This window comes from Mastacembelus armatus, chromosome 9 (genome assembly GCF_900324485.2).
Source record: "Mastacembelus armatus chromosome 9, fMasArm1.2, whole genome shotgun sequence".
Classification (NCBI taxonomy): Eukaryota; Metazoa; Chordata; class Actinopteri; order Synbranchiformes; family Mastacembelidae; genus Mastacembelus; species Mastacembelus armatus.
In genome coordinates, this window is record NC_046641.1 from 9,407,882 (window position 1) to 9,427,595 (window position 19,714).

Below are 19,714 nucleotides of genomic sequence, written 5' to 3' on the forward strand. Positions count from 1 at the left end.
ATTATTCAGGTCATTATGAGCTAAGGTACTTACTGACAGAAAGAAGCATCCTGAGTGCTCAGGGTGTCTGTTGTTGCTTCCACATGAAAAAGCCCCACAATGCAGACAGATAACACCAGAAATGATGCCTGTAGAACAGCTGTGTTCAGTTACATGAACAGCTTTTATTTTGAACAAATCATTTTTGTTTAGGAGCTGTCAATTCTTATGTCAAGAATGTCAAAGTACTTCACTTTGTCATTAGTCTTATTTAGAAAGTTTGTTTGATCAACAATGATGTTGAGGAAAATACAATATAAGACAAAGAAAAAGCAGGAAACCTTAACATTTCTGAAGCAGAGACCAGAACATTGTAGCTGTAATGACCATCAGTGCTGTCTGATTTCCAGGTGACAGACTTATTTGTCTGATCATTTCAGCTATACTTCTATTATTTATTTATTTTTTTCCCTTTTTGTTGAAAGTTTCCTGGAGCTCTAGATGAGTTTTTACATTTCAGTGGCGGCTAATCCATATTATTTCTTTAAACTCTAATTCACCTGTTGATCAGTCTCAGCCAATTAAATCTTATTTGGACACCACCTATACCTGTTGGACTAGATTACACAGGACTGTGCTGACCTTAAAAGGCACAAACTGTGCTACTGACAGTAACTAGAACAGTCAGTAGTTTTAGTTTTAATGTTTTATGAATTGTAATTTTATTTCCACGCGGTACACTGCAGAAAGATCCTAATGTGTTTCTATATTTGATCATTTGTTTATGTTACATCGCGCTAAAAACACACAGCCACACATGGTAATTACTTTCAGACACCTTCAGTCTGTATTAAAATACCACAGCCCTCGCCTTCCTGGTAAAGGACACTATTGAGAGTAACTTTATTTGCTGTGACCTGCTCACATTATCGCATCTTCAGCCTTTACTTGTTTATGTTGTTGCAGTATATCCTGTTACACGTCGACATGGGAAGTTAGGCTGCAGTTTATAACGCGTCCTCGCAATGAACAGACATTAAATAAAAGTTTATGGGCCACAAATTGCACATTTTTGCTTCTAGCATTACGGTGTTTGAACATTACCATATTTGAAGAAGTTGTCCACTGGTGTTTTGGCTGCAGGTTTAATCTTTTCGTGCAGGCGCTGCTGCTGCTGCTGCTGCTGCTGCTGCTGCGTCTGCGTCTGCGCACTGACATCCTGCTGACGTCTTGGCACCGCCACTGGTTCATATGACTCGACTCACAGAGATTAAAAAAAAAAAAAAAACACACTGGCCACATATCCGAGGTCAACAGTTGCTCCTTCTTTTATTTAGTAAATGTTATGTACACACTTTCAAGAACACATGCTACAGAATTTCAGATTTACAGCTCCTAAACAATAAAAACTGCTCTTCAGAACAAAAATACCTGATGACTAAAGAAAAAGTCATCTAGGCTTTGAACACTGAAAAAACATTCAAGTTTTTTCTGTACATTTATTTTTATTTTTTTATTTATTGTTTGATTTTTAACCATTTCTGAACAAGGCCTCTTAAACTATGCAGTAGTGATTGTGCAGCATTTATAATATATTCCTGGTGCTGCTAAAGCTCCCTTTGGTTTGTGCTTCTCTGCAGCGGTGAAATTAGCACCCAAATATATGGAACAGGGCCAGTGACTTTTTTTTTTTTTTTTTGTAATTTATGATCTAATCTTTTTTTTTCCTGATATTGTCTACTTGTCTAATGATGTTGCTGTACTCTAACGCAATTCGATTAGAACCTGGTGCTACAAAGCAGTGCAAGTCTGTAGTTTCAAAGTCAGACGTTTCAGTATGCATAGTACAAAAAGAGGATCTGTGTTAATCTATGCAATACCTTTTTATCAATTGCTATGCCAAGTTTGAATTGCAAGTCATCACACAATTTCTATTTACATGTTTGACTTCCCGACTTCCAATGACCACGCTGTCTCAGTACTTTGTAAATATGCAGGCTCCAAAAGTGGAGCTCATTAGCATAAAGCAGCTTTGAAATAATGAGACTAATTTGAAATCCCTGCATTCATTTCATGGTGAACGTCACAAACTGATGGTTTGTCATTGTGTAGGTCTGTTGAGGCCTTGATGGTCAGAGGCTTAGTGTTCAATCTGAAGCACACTGATCAAATCACACACCAACTGGTTACTTTACATTCAAATTATGGGTTATGTACATTTACAAATACACACACAGCCTAGAGGGCACCATGGTAACCTAACATATAGCAAACAAACTTTTAACCACAGCAACACTACTTCACTTTCGATACCATACACTACACTGTACATTAAGGCATGAGGTGGAGAAATGCAATGCACTGTGGAATGAAAACCATGTCTATCAGTCCACCAAGGCAAATTACACCAATATAGACCCACCTGCTGGTAAACTATTATACTATGATTTGTGTGAAAACTGCACATTATTTATTACTGAAATTGTTGTTAAAACATTCAGAGTTAGAATGAAGCTAGCTCTAAAAGACCTAATTGTCCCTGGAGGTTCACACCTCGGTCTAATTTGTGTTGAAAGATTTAATATTTAAAATGACAGATCCTATGTTTAATTAGCAATAGATAAACTTAATGTAAGTGAAGACAATTTAAACCTACCGCTTAGAGCGGCAGCACCATCCTCTATTTCTCTACATTACACTTTAAACGATGTGGAAGAAACTTCATCTATTTTGGCAAGCTGTGTTCATGCAATGCAGTTATTAGGTCTGAAGTTAACACAAGCAAAAAATTTATTTTTGTCACTAAATTGATTCATAGAATTTTTCATTTTAGGCTCTTTGTTGGGCTCTATCTAGTATCTGCCTAGTAAAGAAAAACCTATGGTAATTTATAACCAATAGGATTAAAGGAGGATTAAAGCAAGCTTTTCCCTAACATATGCTGCAGAAGCAAATGCTGCACTCAGAATGCACTTTTTTGATAACAATGCTATGTTTCATGGTTGACATGTCTTTATCATTTAACTTATAGAAACATGTGTCTACTTTATTTTGCACTGTAATCCTATTTTACTATTATTCAACTGTTCATTTGAACTGCCTGTAATTTGCATGTATACTACAGTATATGATCGACGTGACTGGAAGTCAGCACAAAGAGTATTCAGTTCAACAGTTTATAGCTGCACGGTAACTAAATGCAAGTTAGATAAGTCAAGTCTATATTCTGTATATGTATTACTCAGTAATACTGTATGATTCTGCTCACTGCCTGCAGTGTTTGATAATAGGTAACATAAGAGTGATGCAAATTACTTGCAGTTCATTTGATATTTTGTACAATTTACAATCCTACCCATCTTCAATGAGCACCACATTTACAAAGTCAAATAACACTGCAGTCCATCCTACAATCAAGTACAATAGTAGATGACAATTTTGAACACATACTGTGAAGTGTGCGAAACAAATCAAGTAAAATGATTTGATCTAAACCTCTTCATAACTTTTCTGATATTTTCCCCAGTTACTTTTTTAAAATTTGACGCAAAGGTCATGGCACCATGCTGTCTTTAGTGCTGTTCGCCAGGATGCTGCTACTGGAGGTCTTTGTGTGTGTCGCTGTCGGGAAGAGTCCAGAAAGTGCTCGAGGTGTGTAAAAGAGCATGGATGACTTCGCCCAGGCATGAGGAAGCCTCCTGCATGTACATGTCTTACATAGCCAACTGCAGATAGTCAGGGGGCATCCTTGGATCAACTAAGACAAATCTCTAAAAGCCAAATCACCACCAGTGACTGACTCGTCAAACACACAGTCACAGAGCGAGGGTAATGTACATGTGGTCAGTTCTGGAAATGCTGCTATTGGTTGTATTGCTGTCCGGGATGGCTGATTAAACTGATGAAACCATTCAAAACTGAAGGACTAAGGAAACGTGTGCTAACAAGCCTCATCAAGCAACACATAGGAAATAATAGTGATCTGGTTTGTTTTTGCTGGCATTTTAATACAGATCTTTTCCTTAATTTGGAATCTGTTGTGTCTCGGGACACTGAATGCATTTGTATAAACTAAAGCCCTTTTGTGACAAGAGGCCACAAATCACAAGATCACAATACATAAATGCTGAGTGTGTCCAGGCTCACGTCACTTTTAGCTGCGCAAGCCGTACACAAACATTCAAAAACAGAATGACTGTACAAAAATAACGTTGCCAGTATTTTCATTTATGCATCAGCATGGTCAGAGTGAATGACTTTGAAAACTGATTCCTAGCAGGCTTTGTTATTGTTATATCCTGTTGATAAGATCGTACTGTACACATAGCTTGGTAGACTGTACAAATACTTAAGGGCAAAGTGTTATATCTCTGAGACGTAAGTTGTTGTGAATTGCTGGTTGTTGCAGCTGATAAGCAGCACTTGGATATCAGTTCAGGTTAAGTGATGACAATTATAATCATAAGTGGAACATTCTGTGCCAGCAGAGTCCTATTATTAAAATGTAAAACTCAGCTGGAGGAACATATAAGAATCAACATGGGTTGCGCCATTAACACTGTACCATTTGTCAGTGAGGTTAAAATCACTGAGATGTGAGTCTCATGTACACCAAGCTAAGAATCTAAGGAACAAAACTTATTGTATTAACTGACAGACTGAGCTAGGATTGCAAACCTGGGGGAGTGCCGTTTGACTGCAGAGGCGAACAAACAGGAGAAACTGTGTGCCTGAATAACTGGGGTGTTCCTAACCAATGCTTATCTTCTACCATATCTTCTACAACTTGAATCCACGCTGATGTCCTCCGGAGTGGACATGGCCTTACCGCTTGGTCAGATGACAGCGGATGAGCCAGAAGAAGGAGAGTTGGAGTTGGGAGAGGATGGAAGATTCCAGAAGAGCCACTTGCGTTTACACTGCCGTCTCTGGTACAGGTAGTCCTCCTTGTCGCGCTCTTTGCGGGCTCTTTGGTAGTGGTCATCTTCTTTCAGGTACCACACAGGTGGCCAACGATGTTTCTCAAAGTATTCTTGGTTTTCTGCATGAGAACAAACTGTTTTAAGAATTTTCTATGTTATGTAAGGATATCACTCATACATTTTCAGTATAGTTTATAGTTTGTTATCGAAATCTAGCCCTAAGTCCTATCATATATGACAGCACAAACAATTGCACAGTGCCTGCAAACTGGAAAAAGTGAGTTACTGTGTAGGCCTGCTGTGATGGCCGGTACCATAGACTGGCCACATAGGGCAATGACAGTTTGCTTGGCAATGTTTTTTGTTGAAAGCAACTTAAGGACAAATTGATGATACAAGTCTCTTGTGCAACATTTATCAAATGTGTGCAGTGTAAGCAGTAACCACTAATTTTAGCCATCCCTGACTGCAGTACATAATGAAAGAATAATTTCGCTTCAGAAGTGCTAAAACCTAAATATAAAGTTGCCCTGGGTTGAAATTGGTCCACTGAGCTTAATCTGCTTTTCATTTATATTGGCCATCTTTCTTTGAAGCCGGTTAAAAGTGTTTTTATTTCTTGCTGCCATGTTCCAAATGGCCACACAAGACACATAAAACTTCATGTACTATAGCACCCAAGCAGCTTTGTTGCCTTACTGTATGTTAGGCTAGTGTTTAGTATGAGTGAGAGAGCATTAATGGTCCCTGCAGTGTGCTATCAGATTGCATTTGTGTTACCTGTAGACTTGGCCTTCATATCTCTTGGAAACTTGCGGCAGACACTGTTGTAGTTGGTGCAGATGTGGTGAAGACACCACCCAGTGAGCTGCTGGGCCCCGTGGAACTGTCAACATGCAAAAACATTATAGGGTTAGTTATTTTTGTTTCTATACATGATAACATTACAATGCCAGAAATGAAGAGCTTACTTTTATGTGACAGTAGCTATTTATGTGACTGTATAGGCATGCTTACATTTGACTGAACAGACCTGGCTCTACCTTTATATAAATTTTGGTCAACATCCATAAATATTTGTAAGTTGTTACGCATCAGCGAGGATTCAAAATCTTTGCTTGTGCATTAATCTAAATACTAAAAATAGCATGTTAGTTTTAATGTGGGCTGTTATATAGCAGCTGAGGAATCATTTGTGGGTTTTGGAAGTGTGTATCAACAAAGAAATTAGCAATGACTGAATTTGCCATGAAAACCTGTATTTTCTGGTTGGTAATGCCAAGTGACACTGACGACCTGGTGTTGAAGTGAAATTACAGCCATACAAGAAGAACATCTCAGTCTGAATGATGACACAAACTATAGTGCTGAGGCAATGTGCTATGTCCTGAATGTCCACTGCCCCACAAGTCCTTTGCCATTTATTTAGCCAAGTAGCTGACTTGCATTTGCTCCACCTAGGTGTAAAGATTATTTCAGCCTCCAGAACAGTTCCAGAAGCTGAAATATTAGAAATCCAATTTGCCAAAGCATTATATAAATGTTTTAAAGCGATGCCACTGTTTTGACTGATGGGTTGCACACCTGTGCCATATCCAAGTACACCAGCACATCTCCATCAGTGTCAGCCCCCATCATCGCTGCCTCTGTCAAAACTGTAACGGTGTAGAGTTCTGATGAAAAAACAGAAACAAAAAAGTCACTGTATGCTTTAAACTGGAAACACACACATGCAATCCTCTGGTTTTCTAGGTAAAGAAAATATTTTTACAAAAGCAATACCTGTAAGTGCAACCAGGTGGGGGAGGCAAAGACGATTGGCAAGAACAATAAGCTCCATTGCATCCAGGTCAGACCGAGAACAAAACCGCCCCGTATAGAGATACTCTAACACAGCCCTCATACAGCTGCGTGTTGTGTTGGGAAGCAGCACCTTAAAAACAGGAACATATAGTGCAGTCATAACTTAAGGACCCAGGGGTTTTGCTATATTTTGCATTCAGTCAACACATGTGAAGACCTTGTTTTTCACTTTTTTAATTATATGATGTAATAAAAATAAAAAGTGTCTCAAAGTTGATAATTGCTAAGTAAATTTAAAAATGGCTTTAAAGAGTCACATAATCAAAAATTCACACTAAAGCAGTAGTAGTAACTATTTCTTATGTGTCTTATCTTTCAGTAGCAAGGTAGAAAAACAAAGTAACTAAAATCACAGTCACAATATGCACAGAAATCACTGGGACTTGTAATCCTTTAATTAAATTCTACTTTATATACATAGCTCACTGGTGTCACAGTCCACGTAGTGATTTCTGCAGCACTTTAATTTAAAATGAAAATTTAATTAAAAAGTTATTAAATCACTACTACTTTATAAATTGACTGGCAATAAGAATACACAATGAACAATGTGGAATAAGTGCATTACTCAGTACTGACTTTGGTCTGTACTTGAGCTCTATTGGTCTCATTTCACAAGCTTAACAAAGCAGTGAGATATTTGTAGTCAGCAATCCAGCAAAAATACTCGCAAAGAGGCAAGAGCACTGCAACACGTACGCAGTGCAGATTTTATTCCACAATAAATAGGCTATGATTTTGCTGGTTTGGTGCCCTCAGTAATTAGGACATCTTGTACATTTCAGCATGCTTCCTCATGGTTTTGAGAGAGCTGGCTACACAGTCAAACAGTTATGCACTGGCAGGTTGACTTACCTCTTTGGTGCAGCTTTCCACAAAAGGCCCACCAAACATAGCTGCCATCCAGTCACAACTAGAGATGAGCAAAGGTTTGTGGGCCATGATTGTCCCATCGTCTAGCTTGAATATTACATCTGCAATACAGAGGTGAGACATACATAAAAACTCACTTGGGCCTGCATCTCCTCTATTTCAGGCAGAACACATGAACAAGGTCACTCACCAGAGAAGGTGCCTTTGGCCAGGCACTCTTTGACTCTGTTTGTGCGCCGTACATGGAAGGCTTTGGTGATTTCTTGGTTCATGAAGGCTTCATTGTTAAGTATGTTTGCCACCATCATCCGCAGGTCAAAGACCTCCAGCAGCTCAGCGATGTGTGCAATGTGCATTAGCTCTTTCTCATTCTCATCTAGCTGACCTGTGTACAGGTAGCGAAGTACTGCTCGGAAAGGACCGAGCTGCATGGACGGGTCCATGTGTACTACCGTCATAGGCCTGGGACTGTATGTTAGGGGATCATCTACCAGCTCCTCCTGGATGCTGACGAAGGCTCGGCTCCACGAGGAGAGCAGTCTGCCTCGTCGCCCTCCCTCGGAGTCTTTCAAGGTCCCATCGCTAGTGCAGGCCCTCAAGTTGGCTCTGTCCCCATCATCACTGTTTTCGCAAACATCAAAGCTAGCAGCACGCATCAGCAGCTCTCGACCAGAGAGAGGACCACGAGGCGGCCTTTCAGTCTCCTCATTTTGTGTGTCCATAATAAAGAGGTCATAGAACTTGGATGAGGATGTCGCCAAGTATATCTTGTGTGCAAAGATTTTCTGTCGCTCCTGCAGGACCAGGATGACATCAGCACAGTGTGGGTCCTCCAGAAGACCGACTGGATGCTCCTCTGTGGTGGTTGGGGGAGGAGGCACAGTGATTATAGGTGGGGGAGGTTTCGGTGGCAGAAAGGGCGCCTGAAGGAGAGGCCGCTGAACATTTCGGAGGTGAGATTTCCAAAACTGCAGGTGGCGGCGTGAGATGAGGGCAGCTCGGATAGCATTATCAAAGACGTCCTTGACTCCAAACTGAGCAACAACACTGGTTTCATAATATGGCACTCCCAGCTCTTTGGCCACCTCCCGGCCTCTCTCTGGAGGAAGAATTTCATTGGATTTAATGGGCCTGAAAAAAAAAGATGAAAATATATCAGGGGTAATTCACATACTAAAATAAATCTCAAACAATCTCTGACTCCCACATAAAAATTTCATATTCTTGCATTAAAACTTCAGTCCCTCTACCTAGCTAAAGGTCGCCGTGCCCTGTTCACTGCCTCTAAGTCTGCATAGCGCAGGTCCAACTGACAGCCCACCAAGATGACAGGAGCACGGGGGCAGAAGTGCTTGATCTCAGGGTACCACATGGTCTTCACATGATACAGAGAGTTGGGATTGGCGATTGAGAAGCACAGTACTACCACATCAGACCTAAAGACAGATGCAGGACAGATTCTCTTAATGTTCATATCACCATAGCAAATGCTCATTAACTAATTAATTTTATAGTATCTCACCTGCCATATGCAAAACGCCGGTCTTTATGATGGTCTCCAAAAGTATCCCAGAGCCGAAGAGACACACTGACATCATCCACTACATCTCTGGAGCGCTCTAATACCTAATGAGAAATAACACACAGATGAATACTTATCCATTCATTTCTGTAAATTTCTGAATGACTGCACTGCTAAAGATACTTAAGATGGACAAGTGCTTTACTCATATACAGATTTAATTTAGTCAAGTAACCTTTGGTTTAAATCCTGGAAAAACATTTTTCACATTTCGGAAAAAACATGCAGGTAATTTTTGTAAAGTTATGAGCTTGCATATTTACCTCCTGGCATACTCTGTACTGATCAATTGCCCATACTGTGGGCACATGTGTAGCGAGTAATTGGTATTGAGTCAGCGTGGCATTGCAGGCCCTGGCACAGATAAGGCGGGTCTTTCCAACTGCATTGTCTCCTACCACCACACACTTGATAGTTTCAACGTTTGGTCTCTCATAGTCCATATCAGAAACCGTCAGCTGGGACCTGTCGAAGTACAAAGAAGCCCAGAACGCTGCATCAGCACCGGAAAGACTAAGCTATCGTCCTGAACAGTATAGCAACATAGATCAATACTGACATTCGATACTGTGACTACTCCTTATCTGCACTGCTTGTTCTGACTGCAGAGCTATCAATGGATGGTCTTGTGACTTTCCTGTGCCCATTCACAAGTTCCCTGTCCTTGTTCCTGATATAGAAAAAATTTAAAGGGACAAGCAGACAAAAGGGGATATTTACAAAAACAGACGCCTAATAGCCGACTGAAAAATAACCTGAGAATATTCTAAACATTATAGAAGGGCACCTTCAGTTTTAAAACAAATAACACATTTTAAAATGAACTATATATAAATAGGAGTATAAACCTGATATTTCTCTAATCCCATCAACATATAATCCATTTTACCTTAAGTTTAGCTTCAGTCATTACAGCCTCAATTCATAATAAAGAGTAGCTACATAAAATCTGACATGCATAAATGTTCTTTCATTAAATGAAATGGAGGAAGTAGGTAAATAGAATACGAAAATGGTGGCTGATGATGTAGGTACCGGGAGTGGTTTCCAAGGGAACTGTCTGTGTGTGTCACAGCCTATATCAGTCAGTCCTCCAAGTATGACACGGATAATATTTTGTCCTTGTATTCTACAAAAACAGCAGCATTACAACTAATGTTTTACTTGTGTTCTTCTTATTTGTGCCACTTTACCACCGTTGGACATTAAACTGTGTGTAGGCTCCTGAATGTCCATGAGTCCCAAACTTCAAGTCATGTTTGACTCCCAAATCCAGATCCTACATGTTCAAACACCAGACCTCCATTTGAGTTTTGTTTAGTGCAGGACCCCTCTGGTCTGATCTATGGCTGTGATGCTCTGTGCAATCTGTGATCATTCATATTTACACACTCTGATAGTGCCATCCTCCCGTGAATGAGGTCAGCTACCCCCAGTGCTGGACCCACAATAAAGAGACAGTTGCCCCCTTTTCACCATGATTCATAGTAAAGTAAGGCACTACAACCAAAGGTCGGACCCTCTGGAGCGAAGTGATATAATCAAGAAACAGTGTTTATCACTTATAGCAATCATTTTATACTTTGATACATGCGGGTCCCTAAAGATTACTATCACTATCGCTACTATGATTTTTTTTTTTTTTTTCAAACATCCATTCATAAAAAAATCAGCCTTTTCATTGACTGCGTCCCTGTAGGCTCGGCAGGTCTAGACATATATGCACATAGATATACACAACCATCTCACAGGCTGACCTTAGGCTGGGCCTGTATGACACTACACACACACACCGACTGTAATATTGCTCTGTGCCCTTTTCTGTTACAGTCCACACTGCGCAATTCCCGAGTCAATGAATCATTTTGACACAGACAGCTATTCTATATAACCCACGCAGCACCTCCACGCTACGCTCTTAGGTACGTGACCATTAAATAGGCATGCATCCTCAATAACCAGCCATAACAAAGCTTAGAAAACAGTGCATATCCTACCAGAAGGACCGAACAGTCCCTCCTCCACCGAGACACTAGTCATGAGGCTCTGCTGCATTACACATTATGTAACACCCCGTCACTGACTCTTGAGCCCGTTTATCTGTCTCCGTCTTCATTGCAAAACCACTGACAAGGAAATCAATCCAGTCTGATTCCCGTGCAGGAAATGTGTCATTGCCCTCTTACCGCAACGTAAGGAAGTGCTGCATCGGGTTGGTCGACGAACGAGATAAAACGCAGGGCTCCATCGGATGCGGCTTGCACCTGACGGCAGCTCGTGTTTAACTTCATCTTCAAGTCAAGGTGAACGAGGCTTGAAAAGAGGCAGCCGACCGCAGGGGTTTGACTTCGAGCCCAGCCGGATCAGCGCGAAAGGTCCGCCTGCACGGTCAAAAACACGGCCGCTGATCTGGAGCCTGTCGGCGTGTTGCAGAGCTGCAGCCCGAGCCGTCATGGAGCCACCTCCACTGACTGTGAGGCCTCCGTAGCTAATAATAGGCAGGCGCACCGACGGCAAAACAAGGAAAAAAAAGAAAAAACCCCACTCATTACAAAACACTGATCCACTTTAAAGTCGTTACAAATCCCATAGCACAGCTTCTGAGCAGCTTCTGAATAGAGTCCAACACGATTCACCTCTGTCCTAAAAGAATCCAGACTGTACTTTGCACAGTTTACAGTAAGTAGATGCTTGTCATGCATTTAGACTGGGTTAAATACACCATGAATGATCTCTTCCCTCTAAAAAAGGTTGCGTACAGTAGAAACAACCACATCTTCATTTGGGACTCATCCAACAGAGAGAGCATCTAGTAGTATAACCTACTGTATATAAGGTATGCAGTAAATACACACAATAAGTGGTTTCCTGTGTGGCAGGATAATGGTAACAACTTCAGTAAAACAGAAATCAGATAGCTGGGAGACATGATTAGATCCATGTATCATGGTGTCACTCAAAACACTGCAAACTTTTGCAACACTGATTTGTAATTGTACGTTTGCATGTATAAATATCTAGTACATACTGTAATGATCATGAATAAAAGTGATCAGGGCCCTAGTATTACAGTTTCAGGTCTTTTTCTCTAGAGATTTGGCTTTGATAAAGCCACTAAACAATAAATATTACAGAGACAGAGTTTAAATAAACAATGGTTCCAAGTATGTGAGGCTATCTGGATTTCTAGTTCCTACGGGTCAAACTCCAGAGCTTTCCGTAATGATTTTGTTAAATCCTCCCTGTCTAGTAAGTGCCTACATGTTTCAATCTCTGTGTTGCTGATTTGTAATGCACTGCCACTGTTTTTTTTTTATATTAAAGGTTTCCAGGTCAAAATTAATTAATTTTCCCAGGAATGCAGCACTTGATCATTATCTTCTTTCACTAGAGACTCAAATATACCACATCATAGGAAACAGATATTGTAATAACTGGATTCTTTTGCGCATCAATTTATATTATTATAAGGAAGTTACATATTGTTTTTGATTCCTGAATGTTACTAACTGTTCATATCAATGTTTAGATCCCTTTAGTCCACATTTCCTGAGGTAATATATGCAGCAATGACTCTCAGTGGCAGTTTAGTTATTGTTTAGCAGTTTGGTGCAATTCAATTATTAGCCTGATAACCTCAAAGTATGCACAGCAAAGACATTACTGGCCATTGGTTTGTAATTAATCAAAAAGCTTCTTACCATTCACAGGCACTAAGAGCCATAGTACACATATGGTTGAAGGTCTATTGAGAGAAAGCTTTCCCCATCAGAGAAACAGCAGCTGTTTCCACTCCAGTTTGATGCAGTAACTTTATCCTCACAGTCTCAAATGATGCAGTGTAGGAAAAGGCTTAAATCCACAATAAACCACAATCTCAAGAGTTGTTTTATCTTTTACCTCCATCACTTTCAGTCCAGCAATGCTATGCAGTGTTTGTACATCTTAACTATATCCCAACACCAAGTGGATCAAATTACAGTCGACCTTTATACTTGCAAAATTAAGAGTGTATTAAATCCAAAGCTGCACTGCAGTTCTTGTGAAAGAAATGCCTGAGCTTGTAAAGCTGATTCAAACACTTCAACTGCACTGAAATGACCTCAGCCAGTTTACAAAATGAAATGCACTTTTGGTGTTCTGCATGATATACTGAACCACCTTCTATTGTTTTACTTTAATTCTGCCATTTCACAGCAAACAAACAAAAATATTTGCAAAAAACAGGTGCACTTTTTAAAAGTTTCCACTTTTCATAAAGTGAACTATGGGATTTAAGCAAAGCCTCTTCTATATTTCATTATGAAGTAGACTTTATTCTTGCATGCCTGCAGGTATGTTTGTTTGCATTTTACTGTTATAGAAGTCATTTGCGGTTGAGCACACCCACCTCCCTGCAGTATAAGCCTCCTGCAATGTTAAGTCTTCTCCACCAGATGAGGCTACAGTCTAAATTTCTCTAATCCTCTCTGAAACATAAGCAGATATACAGAGACAACAGAATCAAATAAACAAAAGAAATGTATTGTACTAAAACACAAACTATGAAATGATATAATAACATGTTTTTTTTAAAATTGCACTGCAAATTATAGTCTTCTTTTTAGTTTAACCTAGCCAATCAATTAATCAATATCTGCTTGCATAACTATTCATTTGATATCAGTAGAGAGTAGGATATAGGATTAAATAGAGCTGTGGTAAAAAAAAATCTTTTTTAGCTTGTGATAGAGTAAGAAGAAACAGTGGAATCTATTTAATCATTCGCAAAGTGAAGTAAAAATACTCCTCAAACTTTACTTGGAAATGTGCGAAAGTGGAAGTGAAGGATGAATATTATGTAAGTGAGAGCCACTGATGACAACAATATTAAAGTAACCTCTGTACCAGAGTCCAGTCAGTTTGGGGTCTCTTACGCCATCAAGACAGTCAGAGGATTTTTGCTGTCTGGATTTATATTACATTCTCAATGGCTGCTGCTGAGACAGACTCTAATGCTCCTTTTTCTCTGGAACGCTACTATGTCTCTGAGGAGCTCGGCTTCATCCTTCCTGAGCCTCTGGTAGGTGCATTGTGAATCTTTTCAAGCTGCTTCAACTTAGAATCATAAGTTTCCCTCTTGCCTTGAAAATGTGGCTAACTCAGGTTGAAATTATTAATTAAAATAAAATAGTTGAAAATTATTGACAATGACACGCTTGATGGCCACGAAACTATAGTCTGCATGATATTCAAAACAGGACTTTAAATTGAAGCCAATAAATGACTCTCATGCAACGACACTAAAACACTTTAAAACTGTGAACGTGGTTGGCTGTATTGATTGAGACTAAAAGTTGAAATTTGGCACTGCTCATGTTTGCTTTGTGTATTTAACTTTATTCCTACAGGTGGTGTGTGTTTACATAATTGCATTTTGTTGAAACGCTTTCAAAGGTCACTGTGCATGTAACAACATAAAGTGAGATGCAAATGTAGGCTCTCAAGGCTTAGAATTTAAAACAAAAATGTCTGTGATTGTTCTATCATTTGCATTTGTGCATGGTTGTTTCATTTCCTTCTGCCATGATCAACATTTTCACACGCACACTGCATAAATAAAGCATACTGATAAAATACATTCAAAGGAAGAGCTTCCACCTTACTACAAGCCATGGATGGATATTAGCCTGCGAGTCCCAGAGCTTGTGCACTCTCACATGTTGCGCGACCATGTAAACAAGGTAAGTGGGGGACAATAAACTCACAAGGACAATTCACAGTGTTTATAGAGACATGGTTAATGCTCTTTACTAATTTTGCCCAGATGCCACTGCTGAGCAGTAGTTTTCTGCAGAAACACCGGGAGTTGCGACTGGCCCACCTGACTCTCAGCGTGATGACCATGGGCTATGTCTGGCAGGAGGGAGAAAATGATACGGTTGAGGTAAGTCTGACCTACTGTCCCCCTTCACCCTCACTGCTATCATTTGTCCTACAGTGTGAATGGGTTCATGTGAATGATTCACATTTTAAATAATCTTCCTGTAAGATGCTGCCATATAACCTGGCTGTTCCATACTGGGAGGTGTCACAACGCTTAGGACTTCCCCCAATTCTCACCCATGCAGATGGAGTGTTGGCTAACTGGAGAAAGAAGGATCCAAAGGGGTAAGACCAGTTAGCTTCTGCAAATGGTTTGATTTTGTCCCATAAAAGAGTCCGGTATAAATCTGCCCTGTTTCTTTTTCATGCACATCTTTATATGTGTTGTGCCAGGCCTTTTGACATGGAGTGAGTATGTTTTCATTGAATTTTGTTCCTCTACACATGTACCATAATATACTGATGTATGCAAATGCAAATGATGTATGTTTGCTTGTGTCACACAGGAATCTGGAGCTGCTGGTCAGCCTCCCAGGTGGAGAAAGCGTCCGGTGTTTCTTCATTGTCACTCTGTTAGTGGAACTAGCTGCGGTTCCTGCGTTGAGGGTGAAGAGAAAATAATACAACATGCACTTATGAAAACAATAAGAGGATTAATAGCGTTTGAACCGTTGAGTGAAAACCACAGTGTGACAGTAAATTCAATCAAATTAAATTTAAGACAAAGCTTTTGGTGTTGCAGAGCATCCCCACTGTGATCAACGGTATAAGAGGTGGTGACACTCAGGCTGTGGCCAGAGCCCTGGACAACATTGGCCAGTCTATACAGGACATGACTGATGCACTCAAACTGATGCAAGGTATTCACTCATCTACCTTAAATATATTAATAATTATTAAAAAAAATTTTAATTCTTTATTTATGTGAATTTTTTTAAGTGTATGTTGAGCCCTCAGTCTTCTACGGCATTTTAAGGATCTATCTGTCTGGGTATGGTAATGCCTTTTTTGTTTTTTTATTTAAGTCATTAGTTCTTAATTTATACAGTGAAGCATGATTTAAATATTCCACTGTGTCCATGTGCACATGCATAGGTGGAAGGACAACCCCTCTATGCCAAAAGGGTTGATCTATGAAGGGGTCCAGACAGAACCGATGGAGTTTTCAGGGGGGAGTGCAGCACAGAGCAGCCTACTACACTGCTTTGATAAACTTCTCGGGATCCAACATGAGTCAAACAGCGGTATGATGGTTGAATTTTTGTCCACTCAATAATAACATCTGTGCTGAAGAGGAATAAAATGCACTCATTGTGATGATGCTGCCTTTTCTAGGTGCTTTTCTAACTCGCATGAGGAACTACATGCCCCCTGCACACAAGCAACTGATCCATGACATCTCATTGCAACCCTCCCTAAGGGGTTTTGTGCAGCAGCAGGCCGACGAGCGGCTAAATCAAACTTTTCACCTCTGTGTCAAAAAACTCTTGGCTTTGCGCAACTACCACATCAATGTTGTCAGCCGTTTCATCACTGTACCTGCTGCCCGTGCTCGGCAACTCCGTAATCAAAGCCAGGACTTAGAGGAGGAGATGATCAGCAGAGCACCCACAGCACTGGAGGAGAGGGGCACCGGTGGCTCCGGCATCATGACCTTCCTAAAAACTGTGAGGGACCAAACAAAAGACGCCTTCCTGTCTGAGACAAACAAAATAAATGAATGAGATGTGAGCTATCATCACTGAGGATACGCCACATTGTCAGCTAAATCACATAAAATTGGAGGTAAATCACCTCTGGTTACTTAATGCACTATTTCGAATTAAAACATGGCAGAACAAGAGTGAGAGACCTCCATTGCTTGTTTTAAATGCCGTGTTGTCCATAAACAGACCTCAGCTTAATAAATAAGAGTGATACCCATCATTCAATCCAAAACCAAAATTAAACACACTGATGTTATTTCAAATTAAATTTAACCACTAATTCCTTTAAGCTGATCTGGAATGCAAAAGAAAAAGCATCAGACATCTGTTTTAGGACCACACACCAAGAGGGCAACTTAAGTCAAGACTCAACCCTCTTACTTTTGGAGAAGTAACACTCAACAAATGTAGTTTAGACATAACAAAGACATTTTGTCCTCTTCAACCTGAAAATGTGGCAGCATATATATTTTAGATTCCACTGAGTACTTGTACTGGTACTGGTTTCCAGCTGTCAAAAATGATCAGGTCAGAAAATGATGTACTGCAATACCCAGTGAAACCATGGCAGGGCACTAAAGGGCGGCCTTACAATTCAGACCAAGGGAAGATTTCACAGTTTGTCTTTAAAAAGCTGTAACAGTAAGGAATACACAAGGCCACCAAAGGCACGTGAAGCACTGATTTGAGCTTGTAAAATAAAACTCATTAAACACAGTTTTGTGAAGATGTACACAGTACACAGTTTAAAATGCTGACATTTATTCTGACCTTTCCAGCTCAGATAAATAATAAATAATCAACCATTGTTGAGTCTTAATTCTGTTTTGCCTCATGTGCTGCTTCACAATGTGGTTGTCATAAAGAAGGATAAAGCACAATGCAGTGCAGAGATGCATCACTTATCACAGTGGTTACCTCAGCACTCCTGCCATCCTCCTCCAGCCCACATCCAGCCCTCATATGCCCCACTTGTACTTCCTGGACCGAGAGTGTGGAAAACCCAGAGCAAAGAAGGGATGGATTGTGCCACGAATGGCTCATGCTGTGTAATGTTCACCTGTCTTGGTTCATCTCCACTGGTGTTTCATTACAATAACAGCCTTGTGAGATCAGATAAGACAGACTATTTGGCAATTAGACATGATAATTCACCCCAAACTGAGCGATTGACTTAACTTTTCTACTTCCTTTTCACATGCTGGGTAGAATGGAAGACAATTGAACAAATGAGAGAGAAAACAATTACACATGCATTCTGTCAAAATATTAACGTGAGACATTTGTTGTTTGGCATATGCATAAAGAAAGATTGTCTTGTGCACTGGGTTGGTAAGTCATTCATGCTTTCACTTATCCCAAAGCATTCACTCAGATGCTTCTCACACCCTGAAAAAGTCTTCGTATAAAATGACAGGAAGACCCGAGGTGAGGAGGTGAAAGGTGAACAGAAACTACGCAGGGACGGAGAGAGATGGGTGGCGCGGAGGACACGTTGTGTGTTTACATGTCACAGTGATCTGATTAGAGCCTTCTTTCACAGCCAAAGCAAATAATCCCCTTCCTTATTGCCTGGCTGTGGAGGACTCCCTGACAACCCAGCAGTAAACACACACCATCTCTAAGGATGTCTTCATTGTGTAGTTGGGGTTGGGCCTGCATAGTCGTGGGTTTCACCTCGTATCACAACAGTGGCCGGTTTCAGTGTGGGAAACCAAATCATTTGTATTGGACTGACAATGTTGTGATATGCATTACAAAATAAAAGTGTATAAGGTCTCATCATTATATGGCAATTATACTGCAATATTTTGGCCTAAAAAAGAATCAACTACAAATGATCTGTAGCATTTGAGTCAGTTCAGTCAGCTAAATAAGTCATTTTCCTCATGGCAAAGGGCATCTGGAGTCACTCTTGTTTTCATGAAATCCACTCAAACATCCATATTCCATCTATCAGAGCCGACAGGATTACAGGGGTGGGTTCTCGTTTTGGTTAGACAATCGGATATCTGTGCCTTGGTGGTTAACCACGGGATATCCTGAATTCTGTTATTGTAAAAATTGAATTTATGATGCTTCTCCTTACCTCAGGCCAAGGAAAGCCATAACCTTTTCTCACCCTGTGAATGACCCGCGTCAAAGGCAGTGGCTTGGGATGGATTGTCTTTGGCATGGACATGACAGGCGTAACTGGGAATTATGTTCTATAGGTGCAGGAGAGTTGGTGACTCTGGGCGTTCTCCCACCTCCTGCTCATCTTGACTTCACTATCTCTATGTTTACACACCCACGGGTCAGCTACCTCTTCATTATTCACTTACTGATTAGTTTCCTCTGACCCTTTAATTTGAGCTCTACATATCTTAATAGAGTGGCTGTCAACACAATTTTTACACCATTATGTCTTAGAAATTTGCTATCCATAGTCTGAAATTTCCTTTTGTTTCTCCTGTTGCTTCTCTTTGTTTAAATACTCTTCATACTCCTGACATGTCAAAAAGACATTTAGACTAAACACTCAAGAGGAATTCACTTAGTTTCAGAATGGAAATGATGAGTATCCTGATTCCCATCCCAGCATCAATTTTGTGATCTGAGTAAATGAAGTGAAAGAGAGGTGTGGCAGTTCATCCCAGAAGTAAGAGGTTTCTACATCTACTGTGCTCACGAAAACTTTCCTAATACCATGATATACCTTCAGACTGGCATGAATCACCGCCCTGCTTCCATTAGGAAAGTTTCCGTAGAAGCTAATGTAGACGTTCACTGTGTTGTGCTGTATTTTCAGACTTCACCTTTCTGCCTGTTAAAGAAGACATCAAGAGCATCTTTCATCTCCCCTGTGTTTCAAATCATTTTGTCTTACCTCAGCTCCTCTTTGTAAATCACTTGTGCAGTCTGTTAGAGCAAGTTAAGGGCTT

At 40.3% G+C, this 19,714-nt stretch overlaps 3 protein-coding genes across 5 annotated transcripts in view; 1 reads left to right on the forward strand and 2 right to left on the reverse strand.

The window, feature by feature from the left end:
• The window catches only part of pebp4 (phosphatidylethanolamine binding protein 4), a 46,636-nt gene extending 45,451 nt beyond the window's left edge, over positions 1-1,185 (reverse strand). Inside the window, exons 1-2 of the mRNA XM_026322084.1 lie at positions 1,084-1,185; positions 34-128 (exon numbers count right to left, since the gene is read on the reverse strand). Coding sequence (XP_026177869.1) covers positions 34-128; positions 1,084-1,086 — 98 coding nt within the window. The 5' untranslated portion in view covers positions 1,087-1,185. The remainder of the gene's footprint in view (positions 1-33; positions 129-1,083) is intronic.
• A 97-nt stretch (positions 1,186-1,282) lies between these two features.
• On the reverse strand, positions 1,283-13,007 carry rhobtb2a (Rho related BTB domain containing 2a). 3 transcript variants are annotated; one of them, XM_026322675.2, is made up of 10 exons: positions 12,921-13,007; positions 9,483-9,684; positions 9,160-9,263; positions 8,888-9,073; positions 7,828-8,768; positions 7,620-7,738; positions 6,684-6,834; positions 6,486-6,574; positions 5,682-5,787; positions 1,283-5,020 (listed from the first exon to the last, which is right to left on the reverse strand). In XM_026322675.2, the coding sequence occupies exons 1-10, from the start codon at positions 12,950-12,952 to the stop codon at positions 4,815-4,817; spliced, it is 2,136 nt and encodes a 711-aa protein (XP_026178460.1). In that variant the 5' UTR covers positions 12,953-13,007; the 3' UTR covers positions 1,283-4,814. The 3 variants fall into 3 exon arrangements, with proteins under 3 accessions (XP_026178460.1, XP_026178459.1, XP_026178461.1); XM_026322674.2 differs by lacking the exon at positions 12,921-13,007 and adding an exon at positions 11,406-11,651; XM_026322676.2 differs by lacking the exon at positions 12,921-13,007 and adding an exon at positions 11,217-11,343.
• Positions 13,008-14,155: 1,148 nt separating this feature from the next.
• Positions 14,156-16,901, forward strand: ido1 (indoleamine 2,3-dioxygenase 1). Its single transcript, XM_026321995.1, has 10 exons — positions 14,156-14,281; positions 14,847-14,942; positions 15,026-15,145; positions 15,251-15,369; positions 15,478-15,492; positions 15,591-15,690; positions 15,827-15,944; positions 16,024-16,075; positions 16,180-16,328; positions 16,420-16,901. The coding sequence occupies exons 1-10, from the start codon at positions 14,189-14,191 to the stop codon at positions 16,806-16,808; spliced, it is 1,251 nt and encodes a 416-aa protein (XP_026177780.1). The 5' UTR covers positions 14,156-14,188; the 3' UTR covers positions 16,809-16,901.
• The last annotated feature ends 2,813 nt before the right edge of the window (positions 16,902-19,714 follow it).

Excerpts from the sequence above, each read along its gene's own strand:
- ido1 (XM_026321995.1), top strand. The coding sequence starts at position 14,189 with ATGGCTGCTGCTGAGACAGACTCTAATGCTCCTTTTTCTCTGGAACGC. Across the intron at positions 14,282-14,846 it reads TCATCCTTCCTGAGCCTCTG|GAAGAGCTTCCACCTTACTA; the intron begins GTAGGTGCATTG and ends ATACATTCAAAG. Across the intron at positions 15,146-15,250 it reads GAGAAAATGATACGGTTGAG|ATGCTGCCATATAACCTGGC; the intron begins GTAAGTCTGACC and ends TCTTCCTGTAAG.
- rhobtb2a (XM_026322674.2), bottom strand. The coding sequence starts at position 11,467 with ATGGAGCCCTGCGTTTTATCTCGTTCGTCGACCAACCCGATGCAGCAC. Across the intron at positions 7,739-7,827 it reads GGCCAAAGGCACCTTCTCTG|ATGTAATATTCAAGCTAGAC; the intron begins GTGAGTGACCTT and ends TCTGTATTGCAG. Across the intron at positions 5,788-6,485 it reads TGTACTTGGATATGGCACAG|TTCCACGGGGCCCAGCAGCT; the intron begins GTGTGCAACCCA and ends GCATGTTGACAG.